This window comes from Podarcis cretensis, assembly GCF_951804945.1.
Source record: "Podarcis cretensis genome assembly, chromosome: 10".
Taxonomy (NCBI): Eukaryota; Metazoa; Chordata; class Lepidosauria; order Squamata; family Lacertidae; genus Podarcis; species Podarcis cretensis.
This window is the reverse complement of record NC_137179.1, coordinates 31732198-31755218: the sequence shown is the minus strand read 5'-3', so window position 1 is coordinate 31755218 and position 23021 is coordinate 31732198. Positions and strand designations below refer to the sequence as shown.

Below are 23021 nucleotides of genomic sequence, written 5' to 3'. Positions count from 1 at the left end.
GCGCCTGAGAGAAACTGCAACTGAAGTTTCTCTGTCCATCATGGCTAGGAAACTCCTGAGCTGCTTGAGCAGCTGTAGCCAGTTGCCTGGAAGGATAAGCTCTACGCTCTGGGCAGCATGTACAATGCATAATTTGAAGTTTTGCTCAATCGCTCTGAAAGTAATTGTCACCACAAAGTGACTTCTTGGGAACACCCCTTGTTTAGGTAGTCTGTATAACAAAATGTTCTAAAATATCATGTAATCCCTGTAAAGGTAGATTTAGAGTGAAGCCTTTGAATTTATATTCCCTTTTGTGTTCCATAGTAACCTGGGTGCAATCATTTGGATAAGTCTTGAATTTCTCTGTGGACTTCATTCAAGATTTTTGAAGCATTGTCCTTGCTCAGCAATAACACCCAAGAGACCTCTTAATTCCTAGGATGAAAATTGTACAATTCTTTCACTACAGGGAGTAGGACTAGGAGTGCTATTCCAGTTTTCTTTCCTGTGGGACACATGTTGTAATGTTAAATATTTTAAATATTAAGCTGTTTTTGCCCTATAAGGCAATAATTATTTACGTTGCAACATTTCTTTGCAAAGAAATTGAAATGTTTTTGTATCAGACCTAACCAAGAGAAGGGATCTTCCTTGAATGTTTTCAAGACAAGAAGATGCATATGTCCTTTAGATCTAGGGTATCTAGTATTAGAGCAAGAATTAGCCTAACTGACCCTATGGCTCTCTTTCAACTTGTGCCAGATTTCACTAGCTGTGACAAGAGGGAAGGGAAGGGCTGTGGCTCAATGGCAGAATACTTGCTTTGCATGCAAAAAGGCTAGGTTCAGGCCCTAGAATAACCAGGTAGAGATTCCTGTCTGAAACCCTGGATACCTTCTGCTAACCAGTGTAGAGAAAGAACTAGATGAACCAGTGTCTGACTCTGTATAAGAAAGCCTTCAATGTTCCCAGGAGGGACATACTCGCCTCCTTGAGGAAAGCAGTATCAAATTGATCAAAAAGTGCTAAGAGTTGAAAAATCTTTTCTCCTTGATTATTGCAAGTTCTAGTTCTGCAGTGAATAGTAGCAAGCAGCTGGAGGTTCATGATAGTCTTTTATAAAATAGAGATGCATTCTTTTAATGTTTTTCTGACACAATGCTCCACTGTACTGTAGTATTTCAGTTGTTAACCATTGAAAACCAGAATAAGGTCTTGCCCTTATTCTGACATTTCAGAAATGGAGCAGGCAGGTTAAACTAAACCACTCCTTGTGATACAGTTACAGTGGTACCTCTGGATGTGAACGGGATCCGTTCCAGAGCCCCGTTCGCATCCAGAAGCGAACGCAACCCGTGTCTGCGCCGGTCGCGATTTGCCGCTTTTGCCCATGCGCATGACGTCATTTTGACCATCTGCACATGTGCGAGCAGCAAAACCTGGAAATAATGCACTCTGTTACTTCCGGGTCACTGCAGCACGCAACCCAAAAATACTTATCCCGAAGCTACTTCAACCTGAGGTATGACTGTGTTTTGGTCTTTAATGCACAGAGAATTCTCTCTTGTGTTAATCAGACCTTTTCTGGGTATACTATAATTGAGTATTGGTTAAATGGATGCCTCAGTGCCTACTGATCCAGAGATTCCCCCCCCCCCAAAAAAAAAAAAAAAAATCTTTGTGAACACAGCAGTTAAGCTTCAGCGGTGGAGATGAGGAGGAGAGGGCAGGAACTAAATTACATGATGATGCTTGCCTGACAAATGTTTGAGGTCTGAGTAGAGAAACCAACTGCTTTACTATTTTGGGTGAATGAGGTTAGCTGTTGCTGCAAGCAGCTTCATGAAGGAATCCATCCATCTGTCAATGTGCACAGCCGTGAGTGAGGCTCAGTACTCCCTAGCTCCTTACAATGTGTATGTACATACACCCCTTCTTGGGAGAGGGAAGGCCTTTTTCTTTATGAATCCAGTGTTAATGAAACTGGCTGGTAGCTGAGAGTAAGGCTACACGAGCGACTTTGTGCAACCTATTCTGACGAGTCCCTTCCTGAGGATTATACATCTCTCCAGAGGCCTGAGGGACATTTTGGACTTGGGATTTTCTTCAGCATGTTGGACAAAACCAAAACCCTCCAGCCTGCTTATGGTGGGATTGTGCCATTTGCAGAGATTGTGTCAAAGGAACAAAAGAATGTAAGCTTGAGTCAGGATTCTTACCACAGCCTGCGGGAAGGTTCGTAAGCTCCTTCTATTTTCCTATTTTCCTGTGACCGTTCTTAATGGTTTGCATATTGAATCTCTTACGGTCTTGCAGTATATCATAGATCTTTCCAATGAATTAGTTTGTGCTGGTAGTGTTACTTACTTGGATGTGTTTCAGCTTCTCTTGGAAGCTGCTGCTTGTTCCATTTTATGAAGGTCTCTTGTAAGCAAGGGTATGAATCAGTCTGTTAGAAATTTAATTGGTTTTTACAGCAAATGTGGGAGACTTTAGTCTTCAGCAGGCCTCAGTGTCTCGGTAGCACATGTAGTTGTGGTACAGAGTGCTTATGAGGGACAGAAAAAGGATATAAATTGGTTATGAATATTCATGTAGTGCAGTATCAATGTTTGATCCATGTTCTTGAACAGGTATTTGGGCAGGGGGAATTAAGGTATGAGACATCCAAGAAATGAATATTATTGTAAGCAGGGGGGTTGTAGGAGATTTGTATTGGGGCAGGGAAGGAGATGTGAGGAAATTGAGGCAGTCAGCAGAAGGGTTCCTGTTAGCAGAAATAATGAAGGTGTCTGTAATAAAGTCTAGCATGCCATTATATGGAAAGGCTGAAGGTGAATTTATGGGCAGGTGTAACCAATGAAGTGCCCTCCAGTTGTTGATGGACTAAAACTCCCATGGTCCCTGACCATTGGCTGTGCTGGCTGGGATCGACAGAAGAGAAATTCCAACAACATCTGGAGAATACCCTATTTACTGCCCTGGAATAAGGAAATTGTGTTTAAGACGAGGAAACAGTACTTTAAGCATCTCCAACATTCACAAAAGTTTAAAAACTATAAACTAGGTGTTTTCCGGTATCATTTTAGACTGCTTTACCACATATGTTAAAATATGAGCTTGTGCTTAGAAAAAAATATCTAATTTAAATGTAAAATGAGCATCAGTTTCTTTAAGGAAGTCTGCTTTCTCTGAGCATTGTGTATCTTCTCTAGCAAGATGAATGGGAACATGTTTCACACATGGCAGTTGTAAACTAGAGATTTTTTTAAAAATGTACATGCCTCTGAGTTGGTGCAGGCATTTATTGAATTGAAATTCTTTATTGTCACTTGTACAACTTGTACACAGTGAGATTACACGAGCACCCCCCACTCAGCTCTCTTAGTCTTAATTCCCCTTGTTTACTGACGCACATCCACCAAACCCGAAAGTCAGTTGCCCTGTTGTTATCTTTTCATTCAGCAGCCTAACAGCCCACGGATAGAAGCTATTCTTTACCCTGTTGGTGCGACTAATCATGCTTCTATATCTTCTGCCTGAGGGCAGGAGATCAAGAAATTGCTGGTCAGGGTGTGAATCACCCCTGAGAATTTTCCTCACTCTCCTGAGGCAACGTTCTTCCGCTAATTTATCCAGCGGATTCACGGGACAGCCCATAATATATTGTGCTGTATTCACCACCTTCTGTAGGCACTTCCTATCAGTTGATGTCAAACCAGCATACCACACCGTGATGCAGTATGAAAGGACACTTTCTATTGTTGACCGGTAGAAGGAGATCATCAAATGTTGATTGACATCATTCTTTTGCAATACTCTGAGGAGATGGAGTCTCTGTTGGGCTTTCTTAACCACCTGGGTTGTATTTATTTTTCAAGTAAGGTCTTCACTGAGATAAACTCCTAGGAATTTAAAGGAAGAGACTCACTCCATACAGCCCTGCCCGATGTACAGCGGGGCTAGTTCTCCTCTCTTCCTCCGAAAGTCCAACACCATCTCCTTTGTCTTGCTGATATTAAGGTGCAAGTTGTTCCTTAGGCACCATGTAGATATTTTTTGGACCTCCCCTCTATACGCTGATTCGTCTCCACCTGTTATTAAACCCATTATGGTGGTGTCTTCTGCAAACTTAATAATTGCAGTAGATGGGTCAGATGATACACAATCATATGTATACAATGAATACAGGTAGGGACTTAGCACACATCCCTGTGGTGATTTATGGATTGGAACCAACCAACACCTTAAGTTTATAATCTGAACCCACGTGATAAAAGGCTGCCTGCTTACATTTTTGCCAATCATCTCTCTTAACTGTTCCCCAAAGTGAAACTGTCATTTGAAACTGTCATTCAAATCTGTTGGGTAAGTGCAACTTTTCCTTCTCCCAACTCCCATGTAAAGATGCTTACTGTTTGGTGAAGCTGCTTCTTTTGGAAACATGTAAGTCCAGAATCCTTTCTATAAAGCAAGTCTACATTGCCAGGATCTGTTGGAGACATGTAGGTAAATTCAAAACATTGCCAGCCAAGGCAATCAGTGAGTTACCAGCCCTGTGGGATGTAAGTAGAAGATTTGGAAAAAGACCACAACAGGAATGGGAGCTGGAATTTGTGTTCAAGATGCAGAGAGCAAATATGTAGCAGAAGTGTGGTATCAGGTTGTGACTGGTTCTTGAAGGAAGTAAAAGCAGGTATGTTTTTTGAATATTTGTTGATGGGGTCATTTGCTTTTTGTGTAGTGTTCCAAAATTCTAGGATACTCAGAAGGATGCTGGACATGACAAAAGGCAGGGTTCAGCTGTAGCAGTCAGTTGGGATACTTTTGACAAAGTAAAGTACAGTGGTGCTCCACAAGACGAATGCCTCGCAAGACGAAAAACTCGCTAGACGAAAGAGTTTTCTGTCTTTTGAGGTGCTTCGCAAGACGAATTTCCCTATGGGCTTGCTTCGCAAGACGGAATGTCTTGCAAGTTCTTGCGAGTTTTTTCCCTCCCCCCCTTTTTCTAAGCCACTAAGCCGCTAATAGCTGCTAAGCCGCTAATAGCCGCTAAACCGCTAATAGCGCTAAGCCACTAATAGCCGTGCTTCGCAAGATGAAAAAACCGCAAGACGAAGAGACTCGCGGAACGGATTAATTTCGCCTTGCGAGGCACCACTGTATTCACACGGAAACAGGCTTGAGCAGCAGCCAGTAACCTTCTCTTGTTAATGCAAGGCTCGGGGGGGGGGGGAGAGGAAGCTAAAAAAGAGATATTGCAAATGGAAGTGCAGCTTACAGTCAGGTTTTTGAAGAATCAGCATGAAAGACTGACCTTATGGGGTGGGATTCCTGCCAGAGCTTACACTCCAATTCTGGATAGCTCCCAGACAAGGCATATACTCTGGAATTTATTCAAGCCCAGTATGGTCCAGCTGCACGCCATTTGACTTACTTGTTTTAACTTGCAATCCCATTATACCAGCTGTGCTTCGGGAATTTATTTGCAAAGGCAGATGCTGTGAGCTCTGTGGAAACGCATTGCACTGCACTGTAGCAGTTACTGCTACTCTGTCTATGCTCTAAGACCAAGCACTCCAGCTTGCCCACCTTGGCTCAGAGACTTCTAGCATTAACACTTCCATATAGTGTCTCTATTCAGATGTGTTTGGTGTTTGTGTTTCAGCCTATCATGCTTTAGCCTCTCTGTACTGCTATAATGTGCCCCTTCTGACTCTCATCCTGTGCCAGCCTGTCTTGCTGGCCTTACACTTGGAATGGGTAGCATTTCAGAGAAAACAGAAGGTCCTTGCTTTCAACATCCTACCTAGCAGCCTAAATTTCACTTCCAGGACCTCATGTTTACATTTCCTCACTTCATTGGTATCACAGCCACTAACTCCTCCCACAAACTATCAGGCTATCTAGGCAGTGTGCAGCACCCACATTTTTTGTGTTGGGCGAACAAGGCAGTCTGCAGTCTGCACACGCACCACGCACCCAGCTATGCATGCCCCCAATTATCAAACCAGACACTATTAGTATTCCCTCTAGGGCAGGCATGTCCAACCCGCAAGAGACTGTGATCTGCTCACAGTATAAAAAGACTGGCTGTAATCTACCCATTCTCATTGCCAGAAGTTTGTTGTGTGTGTGTGTTTTGGAACACAATGGCGATCGACCAGGGGACCCCCCCCCCCCGCGATCAACCGGTCGGACATGCCTGCTGTCAGGGATATCCTTCGCACCGAAGGCTGAAACTTTCAGCTGGGTCCTTTTTTTAACCTATGAAGTGTAATTCATTTAATATAAACTGAAATCTACGTACATTGAGTTTGATCTAAAAGTTAAGCTTACCTTTTTTTATTTGAAGCTGACTCACCCACTATCTAGGTTTCTGCCATGTGGAATTCTCTATTAGTGGTTAGGATTTAGTCTAGTTCTCTTGCATACTGTAATACCTCTATTGCAAGCCTTTTTGTTTGTGAACTTTGTCAGCATTCTAGTCTTGCTGTGACGGCTGAAATGGCAAACAATGGTTAGTGCTTGCCCTCCAACCCAGAAATGGAAACTCATTTCAAACCAAAATTTCAGATTTTGGTTTAATGGGAAAGTGTTGTCTGATGAAGCTAAGCAAATACTTATTCAGTTATTGCCACCATGTATAGTGGAGGCCACAACTTGAATAAACCCTTTTCTACTTCTTTATGGGTTCTGATTGATTAGGATAATTTGCTAACCTCTACTGCACTGTTAGGGCCAGTCCCAAGCACTGAGCTACTTTCATAGTGGTCCATTTGTGCTATGATGCGTATCATACTTCAAATTGTTACTGTTGCATTATGTCTAGGTATTGTTCAGAATTTCTCTAATATTTTGGTTTTCAGAGGAAAGTAACTCTATTGTTCTGTAGTGTATAGTCCCAAGTTACTGGTCCCTGCCAGACTGAAAGACACTGCCACTGTGTGCTCATTTTGAACATACATTCAGCTAGTAAGCACCATGCACTAATCAGGTGGTTTTCTTTTCTTGTTGTCTGCCTTGTCCTTAGTAAAGATGGCACATTTCAGCTTTTATAAATGAGGGTCATTATGACACAGTTTAAAAGCATACTGCATAAATATACCAAATATTCAAACAGGAAAACTGAAACTATTGAACACGTAAGGGCTGGATGTGGAATTACAGGAAGAAAGGCTGCCTCTGAATAGTAGACTTAGGATGTTACAAGAAATTAGGTGATAAAGAAGTTTGGAAGAGTATAGATACCTGAAGCAGCTGCTTTCTGTTCAAACTTTTTGGATACATTTTACATGTTCGCTCTCCTAGTTTACCAGACTGCTCCTATGAGCCACAGCTGTTGCCTTAGACCAGGCATGGCCAAACTTGGCCCTCCAGCTGTTTTGGGACTATAATTCCCATTATCCCTGACCACTGGTCCTGTTAGCTAGGGATGATGGGAGTTGTAGTCCCAAAACAGCTGGAGGGCCAAGTTTGGCCATGCCTGCCTTAGACTTAGTGGCAACTGTCTGAGGCACGCTTGCTTTGCATACTGTGATCTAAGTTTGTTTTCTAAAATAGTCATTGAATTTATAGATTTAGAAATTTGGCAGCCAAATGGAGTTGTCTTCTCTTAGTAGAGCCATTTAAAATTATAGACTAACTGAGGTCTTGCCCGTTAATATCAATAGGCCTACTCAGGAATATGACTAACATTGATTATAGCCCATTGTGCTTTTATTGCACTTTTATTGCTTCCATACCAAGATAACAATTAATGTGTCTGAGAATGTTCTTGGATGCTTGACCATGATTACAGTGCAGTGGCCCAGTATTAATGGGGATGTTCATGGTGTGTGTGTGTGTGTATTTATATTTATATTGCCAATATTGCATTCATTTCAGATGGAGAGGTCAAAATAGAAAAGATTTCATTATAAGGGCTTTTTTCATTTCAGTCAGCTAACTTGAATAAAATAGGGAGGGGCAGGTAAGTCTCACCCCCATAATTGATTACATGATGTGGTGCAGGTGCACACTATTGAGCTTTGATTTGATGATTTGAGAAGTGTGCAATCCCAAATTAAGGATTCACAGTTGCTGCTCAGAGTGATACCTTGAAGCCTAACCTTGTATAAAAGTAAGATTTCTGTTTCATTCACAATAGATTTATTAACTTCCTCAAGCTTTGTCGTATTCTGTTATTTCAGCAACATCAAATGCAAACGATCAGCAGAAAAATATTAATTTATTTAAAAAGATTTCTAGGCCACCCCCAGGACAGTGTCCTCTGGGTGGCTTGCAAAATTAAAACAAAAGGAACTGTATGTCTCTTGAAGTTGTTGAACTACTGAGTGTGTTCTTGCTGTACTAATTAGTGTCAGTTCAAATAGATCAAAGCATCTCTTCAAGACAAAGGTATTATTTATTTTGGGGAAGTGTACATTTAGCTAAAACCAACTTACATGTTTTACATTTATATTCTGCCTTTTCCCTAAGGAGCTGAAGGTGGCATGCAAGGTCTTCTTTTCCCTCTCCACTTTTTCCCTCACAACAATTGTGTGAGGTAGGTTTGGCTGAGAGAGAGCAGCTGGCCCACTATGGGCTTCATGATCGAGTGGGCATTTGAATCTGAACTTCTAGTCTTAGTCCAGAATTTTACCCACTTAACCATATTAGCAGTATAGATCAGGTGTATGGAATCTTGGGCCCAGGGGCCAAATGTATCCCTCTTGACCTGGCCCTTGGGACTCTGCCCTGGCCAAACACCCTCATTGGTCCTGCTCCGCACCCACCTCTAGTGATTTTACTTTGCTGGAACATCTCATTGAACTGAGAAAACAACTCTTTCTGGCCAGGATGGAGACTGAGGTGTGTGTGTGGCCATGCCCACCACTGGCACATGGTCCTTGGAATGTTTGCTATAATGTGGCCCTCTGAATGGAAAAGGTTCTCGACCCTTGGCATAATCAGATATCCTAGGCCACAGTGCTAAAGTTTTGAAGAATCTACAGATTACCCAGAACAGTGTTTCTGAAACAGTTGACCAGCATCAGCCAGTGGGTCTCAGTGCCACTGGATGAAACAAACAGGTAATTTTGGTGGGGGTAGGGTTACGGTACAAGTTGAGTCTGAAAGGAGAATGGGAGAAGAAATTGTAGGAGATGGGTAAAATACTTTGAGATGCACGTAGGGATGGGAAGAGGGGGAAAACAAAAGAAAAATCATTCTCCTACTCCGAATCAGACTTTGGATCGGCAAACTTTGCCCCAAATGTAGAGGTTGTACCTTATCTCCAGAGCAGATGTCTGTACTAAGCTTAAGGAAAGCTGAGCTATAGAACTCCTTGCTACAAGGAAAGTGCCTTGGCAAAGAATTTAGCAATATCCAGAGATGGATTAGATAGCATGATGTCAGTAACGGCCAGCTGATTGTACCAAAGTCTTCTTCCGTTGTGTGATGATGCACCTCAGGAATTTCCAGCCGTCTCAGGTTTTGCCTTGAGGGTAGAAAGCTTGATAATTCCTGATCTATCATTTTAAAACTCAGTATGACACACAGTCAACAAGATCATATAACTCATTAGTCACACTAATGATTTGAGTGTTGGAATTCCTTTCCCTTATCAAAGGGAATAATTTTCTTTGGAGATAGAATAAGGCAAGTGGGGCCTACATTTTTAAAAAATAGAATACCTTTTTGTATTTTTGCACTTCCATTCAAGCTTGATGATATTCCCCTCTTTTTTGTGGATAGTATAGTTTTGACTACATAAAAAAAGGTAAAGGTACCCCTGCCCGTACGGGCCAGTTTTGACAGACTCTGGGGTTGTGCGCCCATTTCACTTAAGAGGCCAGGGGCCAGCGCTGTCCGGAGACACTTCCGGGTCACGTGGCCAGCGTGACAAAGCTGCATCTGGCGAGCCAGCGCAGCACACGGAAACACCGTTTACCTTCCCGCTGGTAAGCGGTCCCTATTTATCTACTTGCACCCGGAGGTGCTTTCGAACTGCTAGGTTGGCAGGCGCTGGGACCGAGCAGCGGGAGCGCACCCCGCCGCAGGGATTCGAACCGCCGACCTTTCGATCGGCAAGCCCTAGGCGCTGAGGCTTTTACCCACAGCGCCACCTGCGTCCCTTTGACTACATAATAAGGATCAAAAACTTGAGTTTTAGGGAACTTTCTCACAGGTTCTCCTCTTTAGAATCTTTTTTGTTTTACCTTTAGTAAAAGGGTTCCTTATCACTAAATCGGCTTCAAGGGAAAGCGCAAAATAGGCTGTTGGAAATGGATGAAAATATATTCGAGATTTTTCTCAAATTCTAAAAGTTATTGGGGAGAAGGATCTGGTATGAAGGCTGTTGAAGTGCATCTGTTTTCCTTGATGCTTTTGAAGTGTGTGTCTCTTGTCTATTTGCAAGGGACTGTGGTTGTATTCAGCAGCACTGTAAGAATGTGAACAGATGCCTGGTTTGCTTACTGGCAGCTGTCTTAGCAATCTTTGAGAAGTAAAAACTGTTTTGTTTCTTAGGAAGATTTCTGGGAGCTTAGAAATGCAAATATTAAATCACCGTGGTTTGAGGTGGAGAAGATTTCCTTCCACCAACTGGAACTGAGTAAAATGCAGTTAAAGGAACTGATTCTGTTTTCTACATTTCATATCTGCTTTTGTAAGCCACCCCTTTATAGCCCAACGGGAAGTAGTTCATTTTTTCTCAGCATTTTTGTGTTGGTATAATCCCTTGACATGAATATAAATAGGGTGTCTTGCCCCGAGTGTCTCCTAAAGATGTTACAGAGTAAATCAGCAAGTTCTCTTCCTTACTGTGGTTGCCAAGGAAGCTGTAAAGAAACTCCTGGCATTTTGCAGCAGCAGTAGTTCCTGTATTCAAGTAAAACCAGGAATGGAGTGTGAGATGTAGTAAAGCAAACAGTTTTCTATAAGTTTTTTTTTTTAAAAATTTCATATTTATTAAGATTTTTGAATACAAATGCGTAAATAAAAATTACTTATATCATAACATAGTTTTGTCTCTTCTTTGGACTCCCTCACATCTCCCGCTCCCACTTACATCGTTGCAGAAGATTTTTTCCAAGCAAATTACCCACTTGTTTACAATATTTATCACCGCTCACTTAGATAAAATCTAACAATTCTCCAAAAAAAAAATAAAAATTATATTTTCCTTATTTCTCACTTATCATCAAAATCAAATCTAATTCAATGGTAGGCAATTATTTATGATCTAGCATCCTTCTTAGCATTCAACCAAATTACAGTATTTCTGTAAATAAGTCTTAAATTTCCCCCAGTCCTCCTCAACCCTCTCTTCTCCCAGGTCTCGGATCCTGCCAGTCATCTCGGCCAGTTGCATATAGTCTATCAGCTGCATCTGCATCAGTTTTCTATAAGTTTTGACTGATGCTTAAGATTGATGAGCTCTTCAAGAGTTCATACACATCATAGGAGCAATATACTCTGTAAAATTGAAATGAGTGCAAGTTCTTTCCCCTTATTCCAGTTGGTAAACTGTAATACCAATTATTGCTGATCTTCTTCCAGCTGATGGAATACACAGCCATGACTCTTTAGGTGGTGTGTACAATCTGCTTCACTTAAATGTTTATTAACTATATAATCTGCCAAAGTGCATAGACAGTTCACATTTCCCCTCAGCCTTCAGTGGATTAAAGTATTATTCTCTAGAATGGCATCATGTTTCATGTACAAGGCAAAAGCCTGCTCTAAATAAGCTTGGGAGCACCTCCAATCTAAGATCGAAGCTCGTATGTTTTCTACAAGAAAGCATTGGCATTCAGGGAAGTTTTTAATGTGTGATGTTGTATTGTGTTTTTACTGTTTTTTGTTGGAAGCTGCCCAGAGTGGCTGGGGGCAGTCAGATGAGTGACATATAAATAAATAAATTGTTGTTGTTGTTGTGCATAACTCTGGGTCTCTGCCGCATTCTACTCTTTTTGGACATGGCAAACGATATTTTATGAATCCATTTAAAAGCTGCTTAACACTTTGAGCTTTCAGCAATTTCACTGTAAGCTCCTTAATTTTTATTTCTTAATGGTTTCACACTTGGAACCAAATACCTTCTATGCTGAGTATGTTTTGTGAGCACTCATGATTCAGAAGGGAATATGAACATTTCATATGAGTTGGTTGCTAGCTGTCAGGGTCACCATAGCAAGAAAGGAATATAACCTTTTCAAATAAAGTTCAGATTAATTGGGGATGGGAGGGTGGTTTTGAGCTCTTTAAATGGTTTATTTGCATTGGTAGCTTAGCAGTTAGTGCTGAATTGAAATTGATGTTAGCATCCATCTGTCTTGAGAAATAATGGCGTGTGCCTCTGGGGGTGAAGTCAAACCTACCTCACACAATTGTGACCACCGTAGGGTGCAAGCCTGGGCAGTGTATTGAGGTTCTGGGCTGCCCAGACAACAAAACCTCGCTGATGGTGGTCCAAAGGAAAGCAGAGCAATATGTTTGGCACCAGCTTGGCTGTAGGAGTTGCCAGAAGGAAACATATAAGGCACCATCCAATTGTCTTAGGGACTCCAGTCTGGATTTGTATAGGGTTTCCTCCTTAGCTTTTAAGATCAGTTTTTCTTTTCCTAGATGGGCTGCCTTCCCAGCTTGACAAGCCCCAACTACCTCTTGAGGTGAAATAATGTTGCATTTATTTATTATGTTTTAAATGTTACAAATTTACAAAACATAAATAAAATGATCACAATTTCACAATGTATAAAACAGAATGGGTAATACAGTGGTACCTCGGGTTAAGTACTTAATTCCTTCCGGAGGTCCATTCTTAACCTGAAACTGTTCTTAACCTGAAGCACCACTTTAGCTAATGGGGCCTCCCGCGCTGCCGGAGCACGATTTCTGTTCTCATCCTGAAGCAAAGTTGTTAACCCAAGGTACTATTTCTGGGTTAGCGGCATCTGTAACCTGAAGCGTATGTAACCCAAGGTACCACTGTAGTCTTAATAGAATTTGATCACCAAAGGGCAGTGCCTACTTAATTTAACATGCTGAGGGTCACTTCTCGCTCTGTGCTCCTGCTGCTGCTCCTTCATCCTCCTCTTCATTTGCCTTGGCTGCCACCTCCTCGTCCTCTCTGCTGTCATTTGTGGAGAGGCCCACTGACACTGTATTAGAGCAGGAGAGAGGAGCTGGGGTCGCCCACTACAGTGGTGGCCAGAGGGTTCACTCTGAGGTTCACCCCGCAAGCCTGAAGTGACACTGCCTACTTTAATCAAACATAGAGAGTTCCAAGTGGGGGCGGGGGTTATAGGCTTAGTTTAGAAACGCTTTCAGTTAGCTGCCGAAAAGGATGTGGAAGGGAAATGGTTCAGACCTGCTATCAGATGCAAAAGCACTCAGCGCAGGATATAAACTCTTGTGTGGCCTGTTGGTGATGCAGGCGATTGGAAAGAGTGGGAAGTGGGGATGTGGGCCGGATGCAAGATGGATTGTTACCTAGAAGCTTAAAGTAGCAGGAACTGGTAGCCCCATACCAGTTTACACACATATCAGAGCACAAACAGAATTTTTAGTTGGGGCAGTGTTTATAAACTTCATCAATGCAACTATTTTAAAACAGTGTTTTAAAACAAAGTGGGTTTTGGAAAGCTAGCAATAGACTCGTAGCAGCTTTAACGATTTTAGACAAGTTGTTAGATTCTCTTCAGCATGAAAACGTATGCTACTTGACAGCAGCCTTTCAGCATTACATTCTAGCAGGCTTCTTGAGTAACTACTTTCAGCATACCTTAAGTTCCTCTCGTATACTTTCATCTGGTTACAATGGGTGTTTTCACTTCCGATTCAAACGGTTCATGCTGTACTATTTTGACCCACCCTTCAGTGGCTTCACTTGATTGCTGCACTGTTTTGGCAGTAAGATTATTTTTAATGCTTTTCTCAAAGGAAGGCAAAATAGAAATGTGTACTTAATACCTCAAAGATGTATACTTGTAGACTAGTCCAGACAAGCTAATGCCATAATAAATGTGTTAATCTTTATAGTACCACAAGATTCTTTTGTTTTTTTCTGCAACACACTAAAACAACTTGCCTCTCTGGAAATTATTTCTGAGTGTGTCTATGATGTTCAAATATGTTCGATCTATATTTCTTCTAAAGAGACTTCATCCCTGTTTATACTGTAACTTTTTTGCAAACTTTGGCGCTCAGGATGTGATACAAACATGCTTGTATGTTGTCATCTTGCAGAATTACTTTAAGTTTACTTGTGTAATACTGGTGTCACTTGAATAGTTAACAAATGATTGCCTTGTACTTATGAAAGCAATTTTAAAAAAGTTCTGTCTTCCATATATTTCAATCTTTAGGAAATCAAAACTTGCACAATCATAAAAAGGCCGCACAAAAGTTGGGTTTTATATTACCATGACCAGTGTTAGAAACTGGGATAGAAAAACTAGGAGCCAAATGGCTTCTGGGACCTGGGTTGTGGGTGCCAAAAGAATTTAGTCGCCACCGGGGTGTGTGTGTGTGTGTGTGGATGGTCTTCAACACTTTTTATTTATTATTTTGATAAGCATGAATTAATGTGCAATTCACATAAGTGACACATTGTTAATATCACACTTTAAACATTTTACATGTTTAATTTGGTGTTTTCAAAACACTATTTATTGTTAAACTCCTTAACATATTGTCTGTTCTTAACATATACTTTGAGGCTTCAAAGCACATACATTTCACTAATCCTTGAGTGTCAGCCAGGCGCAAAAAATGGCACCCAGACATTTTGAGGTGCTCACAAATGGATAATCTTTAGGTGCAAAATGTTCCTGGTGCCCTGCTAATTTCAAACCCTAACAGCCCAAACAGCTTTAGTTGGTGCCTCTTAACACAGCGTGGAGGACCAGATCAAGAATAATTTTTCAGTTAAATGGGGCAGCTAACTTGTGTCAACACCTTCTATAAGCACATAATTGCAACATGATTTGCATATATATCACATTCATATTGTGTGTATGCATAGCTATGGGTATACTCAGCTTCATTATCGTTGTCCCTATTTCTGCATAGAAAAATGTCTAAAGATACACATAACAATACCTTTTCCTACAGATATGCTACTCAGAATTTATTTCTGTTTTGTTCTCACAATTTCTAGTATATTTTAATACCACACTATGATTTGTAAGCATACATTGAGAGAGTACATAAAATATACCTTGTGTCACTAACTCTATGGATTGTGAGGATAATTAAAGTACATTCAGATTCAGAAGGAACTGATCCATGTTATGTGCACTTCAGTATAAATGTGTAGCTGGTTTACGCTGAACTCTTCAAATCCTTAAAAGGATTTTTTCTTGGAATCTCATTTTTTGAAAACAGTGTTGGTACAATCTGTTGGTTGTAAGAAATAGGGACAAGCCATGCAACTGATAGTATAGTTGTTAGTGATAAATTTAGGTGTACATGAATGAAAACTTCGGTAAATGTGAATTTCTGCATTTTACTGGATCAGAGTCTGTTTGTGTGGTCCCCATTTTTTTATGCTTGCATTATTTGCAAAGGACTGTGGTGCTACAGGAGTTGTTGAGCAACAGGCCCTGTTTTCATACTCTGTGGATTTTTTTATCAACCTGCTAAAATGCATTGTAACTTCCTCTCCCCGCCGTCTACAGCAGAATACGGAAACCTTGCTGCCTGAGGCCACTTCTGCAATTGCAAGAGTTAAGAATTGGGTGGGGATGACAGGGCTTCTCTCCTACACACTAATGTTCTGGAGCTAAAAGAAAAGAAAATGAAGAGAAAAATATGCTCTGCATTGTGGCATGTCACAGTAACCTGTTCCGCACTTAATTCTTTGTCTGCCTCATTGCAGTGCTACAGTTGAAGCTCCAGCAGCGACGAACACGCGAGGAGCTGGTTAGCCAAGGGATCATGCCTCGTAAGTATAACTTGTTTAAACTTCTTCTTTCTCTTTGAATACACAATGTCTTTTTTTGAGATGAGAGAGAGCTTTGAAACACCTGCCCTTCCAAGATCCATTCCACTTCAGTCCCCATGTACGGTGTGTGGAGCCTTGTGCCATTTTTAATTTCTAGGACTGGTACCCTAGCATCTATTTTCTGGAAGTTGGTTGCTGCACAGAGTAAGATGTGGCAGTATTACTTGATAAAGAAAGACTTACAGGAAGATGTTGCCATGCTAGAAACATGTGAAAAACTGGGTGCATGGTAGTCATTTTCTTAGCATGCTTCCTGCCATTGAGCTGGGAGTGTGGCTGCACACATACTTAGTAGTACCCTGGCTATAAAATGTTCATGCAACAAAGATTTTTTTCTGCATTTGCTACTGTTTAGAATTTCATTGTAGCCTTTAGACAGCAGGTTTTGTTGCATGGTGACAAGTGCTGCAATAGCTTGTTCATTAGGTGTGGCTCAAGTCAATGATGAAACGAATATATGCAGGGCTAAGGAACGCTTTGAAAATAACTTTTTAGTGTATGAAAAGTTATGATCAAATAGACAAATGCATCAGGAGAAGTAACATGAGGGCTGGTAGAAAAGCAGTTGAATTATTTTTACATGCTCTGTAGTGTATTTGCCTTGAAGCCATTACAAAGGTGTTGGCTCTGCTAAGAATTGTGCAAGCATCGGCTCAGTGTACCAATATCATGTTGCTGTTTTGCTACGAGAGTACTAGACGACTCATTTTGGGTTAGAAGGATTTTCTTTCTTCCTGTTATAAGCAGCATCCAGATATATCAACATTTTATTTTGCAAGTCCTAGCTGTTGCAATAACAATTGGGACTTTATGTGAAGCTGGCCTATAAACATTTTTGTCTGTTGATTAGTTGGAAGTACACAGTTGTTTCTGGGGGAAGTTCCTGGCTCTCTAAAAGCTGAAAAGCAAATAAAGAAGAGTTTGGAGGGCCCTGTCTTGCATATATATTTTCCTATATCTCGATACTAGTAAATTATTCCGTTCACTTTTGGTTTCTGTTCTTCATGTTCAGACATATGATTTTAGTTGGTATGTATATAAAATTTGTCAAATTCTAAAAAATTGTTCCATGATTCTCTGCTTTGTTTGTGGCTTTCGTGAGCAAAGGGGTTTCAAACAGAACCCCAGTGTAAAGGGTGCTCTAACAGACTCCCCAGTGCCTCATGCTGACTTGCTCAGCATCTTTAATTTCAGTATTGACAACCGTAGTAAAATGTGCAGCAAGAATTGCATGTTGAATGACTTTTCCAAGTGACTTTCTTTATAATGGATTTGATAATTATCGGATACGTTTGAAGTGTTACAGCAGCTAATTGGGCTATTTCCGGTGCTGCCTCTGTAGTTCCAATAGGCAGGAGTCTGGATTTGTATGCATGCTGGCTTGCTTTGTGGGCAATGGCACTTTTGTTGTTGTTTAGTCGTTTAGTCGTGTCCGACTCTTCGTGACCCCATGGACCAGAGAACGCCAGGCACTCCTGTCCTCCACTGCCCCCCGCAGCTTGGTCAGACTCATGCTGGTAACCTCGAAAACACTATCCAACCATCTTGTCCTCTGTCGCCCCCTTCTCCTTGTGCCCTCCATCTTTCCCAACATCAGGGTCTTCTCCAGGGAGTCTTCTCTTCTCATGAGGTGGCCAAAGTACTGGAGCCTCAGCTTCACAATCTGTCCTTCCAGTGAGCACTCAGGGCTGATTTCCTTCAGAATGGAGAGGTTTGATCTTCTTGCAGTCCATGGGACTCTCAAGAGTCTCCTCCAGCACCATAATTCAAAAGCATCAATTGATGCTTCATTGATGCATCATGATGCTTTTGGGCAATGGCACTAGATGTAAACAAATTTAAGAGCAATCAGGTGTTTTGAATAGGTGTATTATAGGCAGAAAACTAATATAAAACTTGATCTTTTCAGTATAAACGGACATATTTTGCAAGCAGATTAGTGAATGTTATTCCTCTACTGCAGAGAGAGTCTAAAAAACTTGTCAAGAATAGGTTGATAGCAAATAAAACAGAATACCATTAGTTGAAAATGTATTATTGCAAAACTAGGGTTAGCTCACCTTTCCCTTTCTTCACTGCCATCCTCATGTCTCATTTGTGGGCCTGCCATTCAATTTTAAAACACTTGCAGTCAATTAACCATCAGTTTTACTTTATTTATTGATAAGTTAAGCTTGCACATGAATAAATTCTAGATTTAGAATGTTAATGGACACTTTTAAATGTTCAGGTATACTCTCCAGGATTTTTTTTTAAACAGAAAGTAAAACACATACAACTCTGATACATTGGATAGATCAGAATAAATATTTGTTCTAGACCAAAGAATTATATTGTTGCATGGGGGGGGGGGTTAAATGGAAGAGAGGGGATGTGGAAGAAAAGAAGTAGGTTTCAGTTCATAGTGTTTTAATAAGATATATCTAATTTTCATTTTAAATGTCAGTGTGTGCAGCTATTTTTTGTATATTGAAATTTGAGAGATGAAGGTGACCCAGGCCATGTCTGTGAGGAAGCAACTCCAAAGTGCTGGGGATTTCCCTTTCTAGCAGTGGGTGGAGCTGTTGGGGTCCCACAGCCTGCCTGCCTGCCCTTACCCAGACTATTGTGCTTCAGTGAGAAGCAGCAAGAGGGGCTTCTAGGAACCCAGTACCCATCCTTTTCTGCCTCCCACCCCCAACCCGGTCTTCCCCACTAGTTGGCCAGGCTTTTGACTGGAGGAGCAGGCAGCAGTATCACCAGTGCCTTCCACCTTGATGACAGAAAGCAAAACCTTGGCTTTAGATTTCTGCCAGGAGTCCACACAACCCTTGTCATCCCTTCCTATGATATGTAGTCATTGCTAGATCAATGAAGTGCCATATCCATTCAAAATATATTTTATCCCACCGTTCCTTCAGTTAGCTCAAAGCAGCGTACATAAATTTATCTTCACCACAACCCTTTGAGGTAGGATAGGCTGAGAAAGTGTAACTGGCTCACAGTCACGCAGCGAGCTTTATGGTTGAGTGGAGGTTGATAAAAACCTTTGATTGACTACTTGGGTTCATTAGTTAGTTCTTATTTCAGACCTACTTATTTGCATTCTTTTGTGTTTATTGACTACACTTTATCAGGCACAGGTCTCTTGGCTGCTAGGGTTTACCTGTAGCATAGATCAGGATTGGGGGCCTTGTGGCCCTCCAGATGTTGGACTACTACTCCCATCATTCCCCATAATTTTTCTTTGGGTGTGTGTGTGTGTTCATTTTCCCAATCATTGTCATAGATACACAGAGTAAGCATTCTGTGTAGTATGCTGTGATTCAAACTATATACTGTACTTTTAATCTGTTATTAGTTAAATGCCCATCATTCTGATAATGAAGCATGCATGTATAGAGGAAGGGGCTGTCGGGTGCTGTGCATCTCTGTATACAGAGGGCCTTGTTAATGGAGGCCAGTCCTCCTGTTGTTATGGTTGGCAGGTTGGTTTAGCCCCCAGTACAGTGCTTTATTTTTGGAAACCATTTTGGGATAAAGTATAGGGGCACAAGGAGATAGTTGAGATGGAGGCCTGGCTTGTTCCAGTGTCACAGTGATTCCAGTGACAGGGATGAGGGTCAGGTTTTACCCCCTACCCCCCGTTATGTTCCAGAGTGAAACCAGATTAGAAACTTCAGTGATTAAGTGGTTTATAAATAGCTTAAATATATGTTTACATGGGACGCGGGTGGCACTGTGGTCTAAACCACAGAGCCTAGGACTTGCCGATCAGAAGGTTGGAGGTTTGAATCCCTGTGACGGGGTGAGCTCCCGTTGCTCGGTCCCTGCTCCTGCCAACCTAGCAGTTTGAAAGCATGAACTGCTCGTAGATAAATAGGTACCGCTCCAGCGGGAAGGTAAACAGCGTTTCCGTGCGCTGTTCTGGCTCACCAGAAGCAGCTTAGTCATGCTGGCCACATGACCCAGAAGCTGTACGCTGGCTCCCTTGGCCAATAAAGCGAGATGAGCGTCGCAACCCCAGAGTTGGCCACGACTGGACCTAATGGTCAGGGGTCCCTTTACCTTTTTATGCATACATACTTCGTTCTAATGAAAGCATTGGAGAACTGAACTAGCCCATGTTTGCATAGTTCAGCCCTGATTCTACATCTTGGTGTTATGTTAAAGTGTGATAAAACCGTAGAGATTGACTATTGCTAATCTTAATGGAAATTTAGAATCAAGGCACCTTTGCTGGTCCTAGTATAGAATAGTGGCTGCCATAATAGTAAAGGTAAAGGTACCCCTGCCCATCAGGGCCAGTCGTGACCGACTCTAGGGTTGTGCGCTCATCTCGCTCAAGAGGCCGGGAGCCGGTGCTGTCCGAAGACACTTCCGGGTCACGTGGCCAGCGTGACTAAGCTGCATCTGGTGAGCCAGCACCAGCGCCGCACACAGAAATGCAGAAATGCATAGAAATGCATAAATTGTCCTCCATCCTTGTCTCTGTGCACGTTCAGTGTAAGTATATTCAGGTATGTTATAATGACACTCCTTGACCTTGCTTTTGAGGGAAGCCATGCTTGATCCTTCTGGGTTTCTCTTCCAAAATTGTTTACATAAAGCAAGCACATGATAAAACAGGCACATGATAAACAAACAATAAAGGCTTTAATCACCAGAGTGAGAAGGAAGAGGACTGAATTTACATTATGAGTTCGGGTATCTTGCCTTATTAATAGTATGGGCTGACCATAATGCCAGTGTGCAGTTCAGAGAGATTCTAGAAGTTGTTCATTTTAACTTGGCAGTGTTGCAAATTAGAGAAACCACAAAAGGCGAGACGCTTCTGCTTGTTGTGTCCTCTAATCCTATTCATTCAGATTATATGAGTATTTTGTTAAACTTCCTTAATTTAAACAGTTCAGCATGTATAAGGCAAGGTTGAGGGCTGCATATTCTAGATATATAGTTCATTTATGAACTTACTCAACTTGTGAAATGCCTAGGGAGGAGAAGGATTGCAGTCAAGGACCTGATAGGTTCCTTTTTACTCACTTAAATGGATCCTATCTTTGCATTTTTGGGCATTCTTCCTAGAACAGATTTGAGGTCAGAGCAGTTTGTTCCAAAACAGATCTTCATTTGAGGTTGGAGCAGAAAAAAATAGGAAGCTTTTACATTTATTTTTCTCAAGTACACTTAAGCTTGCTTAAATACCCATTCAAAACAACCCATCTCATTTTAGAATAATGCAAGCTGTTGGCTGTACTTTTACTTCTTTTACTTTTTAAACTAGTGGAATTAAAACCACATTGTGTGCCTTCATTAACTTTTTTGGTATGCTAATAGTGAAATATTATTTTGCCCTGAGTAAACTTGTAAAACGTGATGGGCTTTGTCAGACTGGGAGCTAGTAAACCTGCATATACTCTACAGTTCAGCATTTCCTAATGCATTGTGGCTATCTCAAGCAGCTAACTTAAAAGCACCATTTCTAGATGAAGTTAACATTTTCATTTCTTGAAAGCCAGCATACAGTGGTACCTCGGGTTAAGAACTTAATTCGTTCTGGAGGTCCATTCTTAACCTGAAACTGTTCTTAACCTGAGGTACCACTTTAGCTAATAGAGCTTCCTGCTGCCACCACACTGCGGCAGCGTGATTTCTGTTCTCATCCTGAAGCAAAGTTCTTAACTCGAGGTACTATTTCTGGGTTAGCAGAGTCTGTAACCTGAAGCATCTGTAACCTGAAGCGTCTGTAACCCAAGGTACCACTGTATATGTCACACAGAACTCAACTAGAGTATCAAGGATAAGACCATAGCTCAGTGGCACGTGTTTTATATGCAGGCATCCCAGGCTTAATTCCCAATATCTCCATGTAGGGCTTGGAAAAAGCTGTGTCTGAAATGCTGGAAAGCCTCTACCACCAGCCATTGTAGTTCAAGGATGGGAAACCCTTTTCAGCCTAAGGGCTGCACTGTTTCATGGGCAAAATTGGGACTTTTCAATTTGTACAGCATGACATTCATTCTACATTCCAGCTACATAAAAACCAGAGGTGTCCACTGGGCTGGTAAGAGATGGGTCCTAGGGCGAGTCTCAAGGATTGTCTAGAGAGGTCAGGGGGATTACAGTGGTCCCTTGGTTCTGATTCTCCCTCCCCCCTTCCAATTGTAGACAGATACTGAGTAGATTAGGGGACGCAGGTGGCGCTGTGGGTTAAAGCCTCAGCGCCTAGGACTTGCCGATCGAAAGGTCGGCGGTTCGAATCCCTGCGGCGGGGTGCGCTCCCGCTGCTCGGTCCCAGCGCCTGCCAACCTAGCAGTTCGAAAGCACCTCCAGGTGCAAGTAGATAAATAGGGACTGCTTACCAGCGGGAAGGTAAACGGCGTTTCCGTGTGCGACTCTGGCTCGCCAGAGCAGCGATGTCACGCTGGCCACGTGACCCGGAAGTGTCTCCGGACAGCGCTGGCCCCTGGCCTCTTAAGTGAGATGGGCGCACAACCCCAGAGTCTGTCAAGACTGGCCCGTACGGGCAGGGGTACCTTTACCTTACCTTTACTGAGTAGATTGATCAGTATACGACAGATTTTTATATTTGTTGTATCTGCATTGAGGTTTACTGGCCAATTTCTGCTCGTGCTTGCTGCCAATCTCCTCCTCTGTTATCTGGCATGCACAAGGAGGCTTGTGGGAGAGACAAGGGTTTCTCTAATTTGTGGAGGAAGTAAGAAATGGGAGGGGCCTCTCCCACACTTTTATTATCCAAACACCTGGTCAAACTAGAGTAGACCTTGCCTTTCCCTTGAGTCTTGAAGAGAGCTTGAGGGAAAGGCAGGATTCTCATTCTTTGTGGTATTTTGGGAACAATGAGGAACCATAGGAGTCTTTCCCTACTCCTTCACAATCTCTGACTTAAAAGGAAGTGAAAGAAGATCAGCAAGTGCAAGTGGAAAAGAGACTGCTCTTATTTGCACTGAAATTTGAATGTGAACAAGTGCAAGAGGGTACAGCTGTTTTCTAGCTGCTCCAAATAACAGCAAAAAGGGAGGCTGAGAGAGGAATATTAGGTACT

At 41.9% G+C, this 23021-nt stretch overlaps 1 protein-coding gene across 2 annotated transcripts in view; it reads left to right on the top strand.

Moving 5' to 3' along the window:
• MRTFA (myocardin related transcription factor A) overlaps window positions 1-23021 on the top strand; it is a 76470-nt gene that overhangs the window by 19861 nt on the left and 33588 nt on the right. For both annotated transcript variants that reach the window (XM_079994559.1, XM_079994558.1), the window contains exon 2: window positions 15851-15916. In XM_079994559.1, coding sequence (XP_079850685.1) covers window positions 15910-15916 — 7 coding nt within the window. In that variant the 5' untranslated portion in view covers window positions 15851-15909. The remainder of the gene's footprint in view (window positions 1-15850; window positions 15917-23021) is intronic.